Source organism: Apium graveolens, chromosome 9 (genome assembly GCF_009905375.1).
Source record: "Apium graveolens cultivar Ventura chromosome 9, ASM990537v1, whole genome shotgun sequence".
Classification (NCBI taxonomy): Eukaryota; Viridiplantae; Streptophyta; class Magnoliopsida; order Apiales; family Apiaceae; genus Apium; species Apium graveolens.
In genome coordinates, this window is record NC_133655.1 from 174901789 (window position 1) to 174911611 (window position 9823).

General features: G+C 35.3%; 1 protein-coding gene across 1 annotated transcript; it reads right to left on the reverse strand.

Annotated features, from left to right (window-relative positions):
* Window positions 1-517: 517 nt before the first annotated feature.
* On the reverse strand, window positions 518-2315 carry LOC141683021 (uncharacterized). Its single transcript, XM_074487715.1, has one exon. The coding sequence runs from the start codon at window positions 2256-2258 to the stop codon at window positions 789-791; it is 1470 nt and encodes a 489-aa protein (XP_074343816.1). The 5' UTR covers window positions 2259-2315; the 3' UTR covers window positions 518-788.
* Window positions 2316-9823: the final 7508 nt, after the last annotated feature.

Genomic DNA, 9823 nt, shown 5'->3' on the forward strand with positions numbered 1-9823 from the left:
ATAATTAAAATGTGTAACAATATATTTAATGAAAAATAAAATAAATTATATATTTTATATTATTTTAGGGAACTCATTGTGATTCGCATGGATCGTCACCTCTAGAAATACATAGCATTGAAAAATTTCTATTAGACAACTTTTTATATCCAAGAATATTTAAAGGATTTAATTCAAAGTGTTTTCTGAAAACATCTGACTATAATTTTTAGAGGTTTTATCGTTTTTCTAGATTAATTTTTTTGCAAAAAAATAGGATTTTTTTTTTAAATTTTAGGTTGCAAAAATACTATTTTTAAGTTTTTTTTTCAAAAATACCATTTTGTAAATGTAACCTGATGCAATGGTTTCTTTTGATTGTTGCAAACCCCTATTTTTTTAATTTTTTTAAAAGATCTTAAAATTGCAAACAAACTTAAGTAGCATTTTTAACATGCCAGTAAAATGAACTTGGATTAGTTATGCTCTCTCTGTGTGCGCGTACATTCAACTCTGACCGTACGATGCATAATGCAGCTACTAATTAATTGTTATTTTTTTATTGATCAGTATCTAATAAATATGGTACAATTCGTGGAAACTTGGGTACAAAATTTGATCACAAAGATAAAGATACAGCATGATTAATAATCTAAGTTGTAAATTTGTATACCCACGTGTAAATAAAAAGAAATTAATATTGAACTCATATATATGTCGTATCATGCCACCAACAAACTGTTTATGCATGATTTCAATAAGGCATTTATTCTTCAACCTACGCTTATGTATTATTATTAAGTTTAGACCTAAGCGGGTGGTGGTGGAGACGTGTAAACGTACGGTGGTGGAGAAGCTGGTGGTGGAGGTGATACATACGTGTAAGCTTTTTTAGCTGGTGGTGGTGGTGATGGGGATGGTGGAGGCGGTGATGGTGGAGGTGGGGACGGTGGTGGTGGAGATGGTGGCGGTGGTGATGGAGGTGGTGGTGGTTTTGCTATGTGGACTAAAGGCGGCATTGCTACTGGAGGTGGTGGAGATTTGTAAACGTAAGTGGCCTTCGGGGATGGTGCTGGTGATGTTTTAGGTGATGGTGGGGATGGTGATTCCTCTGGTGATGGTGGTGATTTGACGATGGGTGATGGAGATGAAGATGGTGGTGGAGTTTTAGATGGGAATGGAAATGGTGGTAGAGAAGGTAGAGGCGGGGGCTTGTGGAAATGAGGAGGAAATGGAAATTTATGATGTGGTGGAGGTTTGAACGTGAAAGGAGATGGTGGGGATTCCATAGGAGGAATTGATTTTGAAGTTGGTGGTGGTGGCGGGCATGTGTTAATGTAATGAGGTGGACCCGAGTATGAAGGTGGTGATGAAGGACCTTCTTCTGGTGTGGATGGAGATGGAGATGGTGAGGGTGATGGAGGACCTTCTTTTGGTGTTGATGGAGAAGGTGAAGGAGATGGTGGAGATTTATGAACGTAAGGCGATGGAGGAGCTTCGGATGGGGGAATTGATGGAGAACTTGATGGTGGTGATTTGTACGTGTAGGGTGATGGTGGAGACTCTGTGGGAGAACTTGATGGAGGTGTTGGACATGCATTAAGTGGAGGTGGTGGTGGGGGAGGTGTTAGGCATGCATTGTTTGGAGGAGAGGGTGATGGCGAATAAGGCGATGGAGGGGATTTGCTTGAAGGTGTAGGAGATGGGGATGGTGATGATGACGGTGGAGGTTTATAAACAACCGGGGTAGGAGTAGATGAAGTAGGTGGAGGTGGTGATGTATACAAATAAGGAGCTTTCGGTTTTGGTGGTGGTGGTGTTAGTGCAACCAATGGTGCTGGTGGGATTTCTTTTTTTGGTGGAGGTGGGGACAGGAAATAGTGAGGAGGTGATGGTGGGGGAGGTGACGGGGGAGGAGGCGAAGGTGGCGGAGGTGATGGGGGAGGAGGTGATGGTGGTGGTGAAGGTGGTGGTGGTGATGGTGGAGGAGGTGAAGGTGGTGGAGGTGATGGCGGAGGAGGTGAAGGCGGTGGAGATGGTGGTGGAGGCGAAGGAGGAGGGGGTGAATGTGGCGGTGGAGGTGGTGAGTGTACGGGTGGTGGCGGTGAAGGAGTGGATGGAGGTGGCGGAGATGTGTAGGTATAAGGAGGAGGTGAGGCTGGTGGGGGTGGAGATACATAACTATAAGCTGGCCGACCTTCAACTGCATAACTGCATAGCATAACATAACTGGCCAAGATGTATAACATAACTGGCCAAGATGTAGCCATTTTATGCATGGCAGGTTAACTTGGCACACTGAGTTTTTAGTATGTGATACTAGTTCTATATTGTTTTTGTATAGGGTATTTCCCCTTTATATAGTGAATTCATAAGTTAGTACAGTGCATTTTCTTGTAGCTTCCAAGTTCGTAGTCCTCAAAATATCTCTTGAATCAAACAAAAGCATGGCTTTAAATTTAAGTATTTTTCAAGTTTGTAATGTTTAAAACTTGTCGACATGCACATATTTTAAGTACATTTCTGCCAATTCTCTGTTTGACTAGCTACTTAAAACTCGCCAACCATCTTAATTGGAGCTGGTTATATAATAGGTTTTGTCATTAAACTTTCATATTAAGGGGTTTATTAGAGTTGTTTAATATGGATTTGAAGTATGTTGACAATTAAACAGAAATGGTATAATATTGTTAGAATTCAAGGGAGAAAGAAGAATTGTTTGAATATAACATCTCCTTAGCAGCACAAATACGAAATCAGTTCGATCAGTGAAAGAAAAAGACAATTATAATGTTTTGCAGGTTTTCATTGCCTTTTAGATTTGCTTGATATGTCAAACACGATTTAATGCTTCACTTCTTTTAGTCAATTTTATGGTGTTGTATTTTATTTTTTCAATCGAAAAGACTTTAGTGGTGAGCTTTGACTATGTTAGACACCAGGTATTTAATGATACCAAATTACTGAAGAGATGGTAGAATAAATTGATCACATATCTAAATGTTAGATATACATAATTTTGTACAAAAATATTTGTACGTAATGATATTGTTGGGTTTCGAGCTCATAAATGCAACAGAAACAGTTATTAAAAACGTAAAAAAAATCTCAATTTTCGAAACCCACCGCAGGATACATGCGAAAAAAAGATATTTAATATGAATATCAGCTCGTTTACCTTAAGAAATTTTACAAATTGGTTGACTAATGAAGATCCAAAACTTGTTCAATCATGACGCATCTCGCTCTCGTGATCTACGCTCTATCGATATTCACACGAATGCTTGAACTCAAGGATTGGATGTGTACTGACACAAACTTGTTTCATCTTGCTCTCTCCATCTTCTCCCTTGGTGGCTAGGGTTTTAGTAAAAGTCTTGCATACAAAATCAGCCACACAAGAGATATTATATAGAGAATATAATAAGAATTATAACTCTTAACTAATTAGGAGTTATTATTAATTTAAAATTCGTATTTGAATAATAATTAAGTCACACTTAATTATTTAACAACTGAATTTCATAATTAATATTAGTAAATTTGAATATCAATATTAATCTAATTAATTAAATCATACTTAATTAATATTATAAATAATTCAAATTACTTTAAAAATTTAAATCCAATTTAAATTAAATAATCCTTCAAGCATTTGTGTGTGACCCTATAGGTTATTATTACGTTGGCAACGAATTTTAAATCTAATTTAAAATCGTAAACAATGAGCGGCATCTAGTAATACATCATTACTACCCAAGTAATAATAATTAAATCGGTGATCGATTAAACCTTTCGTGAATAATGTACAATGTAATATAATCCCTTTAACCATATATTATAGATTAAACTAGAGGCATGTGATGTGTCATCCTCATAATAGTTTAATCCAAGTTTCCTTGATCAATGAGTGGACTATCATATCAAATCAACATTTGAGCGTGGCCACGCATTTCATAATCTAGCTCACACAAGAGGCCAATAATATCACTCCTAAATAGGAGGGTTAAATCCCATCTAGATCATTCATATTTCTCATATGATTCATAATATACCGAATGTCCACTTTTATCATTACCCGGTCAAGAATAACTTTTAATGGAATCTATAGAAATATAATGACTTCAGGTCTAAGAACCATTACATCATTATCACTGTGAGAATTACTTATGACACAACAGACATGTAGAATCTCACATTGGGTCTATACAGCACCATGTACATATACATATGCCTGTGTTTTTTACTTTAGTATCACTATACCTATGATCAATGAGATGTGATCATCAGTCAACAAACACACCAGTCTTAATGCATTATTATTGTCCCTTAACAATAATACTCGACTAGGGACCTTTAGGAATATTGATACTATTCTCATAATCTCATTTCTAAGTCACGTACTTAGAGATATAGAATTGCATATCATATTCCAAGGACATTTATTAATCTAACATTAATATCGTAGTGAATTAAGAATTAATAAATTATAAAGAGAATAATCGATAGAACATAAATATTAATAATCCTAATGTCTTAAACTAAAACATCACAGTGTTGTCTCTAGGGAACAAACACTAACAATCTCCCACTTGCACTAGAGCCAATCACCCATGTATCTAATACTCATGGAACTAGTATGACCATCGTACTTCTGCTGCGACAAAGCCTTAGTCAGTGGGTCTGCAACACTATCATTACTATGCACTTTACATTTATATCTCCTTAATCATTAATCTCATTAATAAGGCGATATTGACTAAGGACATGCCTAAACAGTCTTCATGGCTGTTTCAAAAAAATATCAATATATTCGGCTTCCATAGAATCATCAATGTTCTTGCTGTGAACTATTAAAACTAACATCAATTATATTTAGACAAAACACAAAATAGACATTAACTCGTAATCATCCTTGTCTGTCCAAAAATTAGGTTAAGAAACTAGTATCAGTGTAACCCTTTACAACCAGTTCCATATCTTCTCCATACACCAAAAATAAATCTTTAGTCCTCTTTAAATACTTAAGAATATTCTTGAAAACTATCAAGTGACCCTCACCTGGATTAGACTGGTATCTGATCATCATGCTCAAAGCATACGAAACATCAGGATAAATACATATAATTGTACACATTATAGATCCAATTGCTGACGCATCTGGAACTTTCTCAAACGGCCCTTATCATCTAATGATTTAGGGGGAAGTTATCTTTTGAGATCACTATCCCATGAGACATCGAAACTTATCATTTCTTTATCTCCTACATCCTAAAATGATGCAATATTTTATCAATGTATGTACTCCGACTAGGTCGATTAATCTTTTCAGTCTATCTCTATAGATCTTGATCCCTAATATATAGGTAGCATCGTCTAAGTCTTTCACCGAGAAACTATTTCTCAACCAAGTCTTAACAGCCTATAGAGAAGGTATGTCATTCCTTATTTGTTATATGTCATCTACATATAATACTAAGAATGTCACATGGCTCCCACTAACCTTCTTGCAAACACATGGTTCATCTTCGTTTTGAATAAAGCCAAACACTTTGACCGTATCAAAATGAATATTCATTCTCCTTGAGGCTTGCTTCAATCTATAAATAGATAGAAGCAATTACAAACTATCTTAGCAAACTTTGGATCGACAAAACCCTCAGGTTGTATCATATATACATCTTCTTCAAGGCTCCCATAGAAGAAAGCAGTTTTGACATCCATTTGCCAAATCTCATAGTCAAAGTAAGCAACTATTGCTAACAAAATCCTGATGTACTTGACCATAGCAACTAGTGAAAAAGTCTCATCATAGTCTATACCATGAATTTGTTTGAAACCTTTTGCCACCAGTCGCACCTTATAGGTCTGTACTTTACCATCCATGTCAGTTTTCTTCTTGAAAACCCACTTGCACCCTATAGATTTTTCCCATTCAAGTGGATCAACTAAAGTCAATACTTTATTTTAATACATGAATTTCATCGCGGATTTCTTGGCCTCCAGCCATCTCTCGGAGTCTGGATTATTCATAGCATCTTGATAGGTGTGAGTCTTATCCTTATTCGTAAGCATCACATTACCATCTCGAATCAAAAGAAATTCATAATTTCTACCGGACTCATGGTGAATCCTACTAGATCTACGAATAACCTGTGTTTCCTAAACAAAATTACTTTCAACATTTTGATATGTATCCTGATCTTATTCCAACTCTGGTTCAATGTTATCATGTGGTTCTCGATCTTCATCGAGATGTATTATCCTCCCACTGATTTTCTTAGAAAGTAGTTCTCCCTCAAAAAAATACAGCGGCCCGAACAACAAACACTTTGTTCTCGAAAGGATTATAAAACTATACCCTAGTCTCACTCGGATATCCCACAAAATAACATCTATCTAATTTTGGTCCAAGCTTGTCAAAGGCTAAACGTTTTACAAACGCTTCACGTCCCCAAATTTTCATAAATGACATGCTATGACATTCATCACTCTGTATCTCATACGGAGTATTTTGAACCGCTTTAGTCGGAACTTGGTTAAGTGTATATGCAGTCGTTTCTAGAGCATAACCCTAGAAACTGAATGAAAGATCCGCTTGACTCATCATAGATCGCACTATGTCCAACAAGGTACGATTTCTCCTCTCAGAAGCTCTATTCCATTGAGGTGTTCCAGAAGGAGTAAGTTATGATACACTATCACACTCCTTCAATAAACTCTTGAAATTGAGGGTTAAGTATTCTCCTCCACGATCTGATCGTAAAACTTTTATACTTTTCCCTTGTTTTCTTTTCTACTTCGGCCTTATATTCTTTGAACATTTCAAAAGAATCGGATTTGTTCTTCATAAGAACCACATATCCATATCTATTAAAATCATCAGTAAATGTTATGAAGTAGTATAAGCCCCCCTGCCATCATACGCATTCGACCACATACATCATTATGTATAAGTCATAATCGTTCGGTGGCCCTTTCACCTGATCAGGTAAAAGAAGCTTTAATCATTTTTCCAATGAAACAAAGTTCGCATCTTCCGTATGATTCAAAATCAAACTTATCCAAGTATTCATCTATATGTAACTCAGAAATGTATTTTTCATTAATATGGCTTAACGACGATGCTAGAGGTAATGTTTGATTTGAGTCAACTTAGAACATATAAATTATTAACTAATTGTGCAAAATTATAAGTCTTATCATTAAAATAGAATAAACAACTATTCTTTATTTAATTAAAATGAAAACCTTTCTTGTCCTAACAAAAAATTGACTTAATGTATCCGCTAAAGGCAGGCACGTAATAACAATTTATCAAGTTCTCAATCTCGCCTTATGGGCAACATTAGGTATCGAGTTCCTTCAACTAGAGCGATAACTCTTGCTCCAATTCTAACCCTATACCTGAAACTTGACCATTGCTAGTCTTCTTCTTTAGATCTCCCCAATAAGCTCGACAATTTAACTTCCATTCATCCAGTTATTTCCACAGAAATGACAATCATCTCCTTTAGCAACACCACTATTAGGCTTCAAAAGCCCTTTGGGATTGGACTTTGGTTTGGCACCGAATAAGATCAAATCTTCACCTTGCCTGTCCATTTTCCTTTCCCATTTGCATTCCATATGTACATCATCAATATGGACGTAATTCATGCCTTTATCGTGTTATTTTCAGCAGTTCTAAACATGCTTAACAACTCAGTGAGTGTTCTGTCTATCTCATTCCTTTTGTTCTTAACAAACTGAGAATAGAAGTTGTTCAAAGCTCGTTTGATCAAATCAAGATGAGTCTCTAGACCATTCTTGAAACCCAAAATATCAAGATACATATGCCTATCACCTTTAGAACATGTGGTCCAACCGGATATGATTCTCCCATTAATGCAAAAGTATGGTGCCTTATTATTGTTGAATCTTTCTAGACGAGCCTATCCTTCAAACATCTTTTGAAGGTGCTCAATCATATTATAAGCATCATTATGCTCTTGTTGCTTCTAAAGCTCAACACTCATAATTACAAGCATGAGACATGAAACATCAGTTACATAATTAATTTGCTTCTGGTAAGTATTTTGTTCTGCACATGTTTCATTCTCAGCTAGAAGAAATAAGGGAGGGATTTGAGTGACATCCTTGAACCCGAGGACAATCCTCAAGTTCCCATGTCAATCGAGGAAATTATTTCATGTCAGCTTGTCTTTCTCAAGGACTATTACATAGAGAAGTTATTTTTGTTATTTGTCATTTGATATCTACAATATTAAAGTACATAAAATGACTTAGTCTACAGATGATCATTAAATTATGTTCAAGTGACTATTTATATATATATATAGATATATATTTAAAATATATATCTCCCACTATTTTTATCAAATCAATATCCCTAACTATTAATCCGGAAAAAATATCTTCTATATCATTTCTAGTGAGCCAAGATCCATATTTCACCACGCGTTAGGTCAGCTTTGGCTTTTCTCCTAAAACATGATTATTTATGTAGACAACATTTGTCAATTATATCAACTATATAACTCTTGGATAGCTTGGTGGAATAACATTTGTTCATATTTATCTAATAAATCTCTCCAAACTCTATGCCTCTAAGTTCACAATCCTATTGTGGTAACTTAGTTAAGTCAAACCCAATAGTCAAAAAGTATCAATATACTTCAACACATCTCCCACGATAGATAGGAGTACTTCGCTTTGGCGAACCCACCCTTGGTCGATCTAGGGGTTAGCGCATTGGACTTATTGGAAGGCATCTGATCAACTTAATATTAACTTTAGGTTTTTGTTAATTTTAAAACGATCATGATCCCATCATAAAGAGATTCCCAATTTTTCCTTGAATAAAATACTTCAAATCAATATTCGTCAATGGTTTGATTTTCAGGTAGTGAGGGAGTCACAACGGTCTCGCTTAAAACCCACAACCTTACAAGTTCAAAGAACTCGCTTTTGACAAAATCGCCCCATGTCAGAAACAAAGAAAATTTGTATTTTATTTCGTGTTTCATAAACACAAGAATCTCATAATCGTTTGTTCATTTTAAAATCTTGAATCGTTATAAATTTTATCTTGTTTAGCAAGTATGGCATGGGTGTCGTATTTAATACATACATCCTTAATCTAATTAAGCGTGCATCTTTATAAACTACTCTAAACATACATTCATCATATGCGCATATATATGTAAAGTGCAATAAATAAACGTGGTTGGTTATGGCTTTATCCTATATGATCTTTATCAAACTAATGACAAAGATCTAGGTTAATCTAAGGTGGAAAATAAATACAGGCTAACTATTACATGTCTTCTTTCTTGTATTGCTTCCTTGGATGACCTCCATGTGGGATTACCCTTGATCTTCAAATCTTCATGTCTTCATGTACATTAAGAGAATGAAATATAAAAACTAATCTAATGAACTTACAAGAAGAACTCGAGTTACATTCGAGATTTAATAATTACAAGATTAAACGACATGCAAGCCGTATTTGAAAAACCAAAACCATTAACCTAACGTCATAAGCCATAACCATCCACCATGCTCAATTAACACAAAATAACATGTTAAAACATATAATTTGATCTTAACATATCATACCAATCTTGATCTAATTATAAAAACCAAATATTGAAAAAAATCAGAAAATTCGAAATTAAATCTAATAACATTAAATCGCAGATTACAGGGCCTAAACGACGTCAAACTCCTTACAGATTTCATATGAAATAGCGTATTCGTTTGCCAAAATCGGACACCAGACACAGATTTCAGCAAATCCGCTGCATCCGATTCAGAATCGTATCAAATACGATTCTTATAA

What these genes read in the sequence shown, in the direction of transcription:
- LOC141683021 (XM_074487715.1), bottom strand. Translation starts at nt 2,258, where the DNA reads ATGCATAAAATGGCTACATCTTGGCCAGTTATGTTATACATCTTGGCC.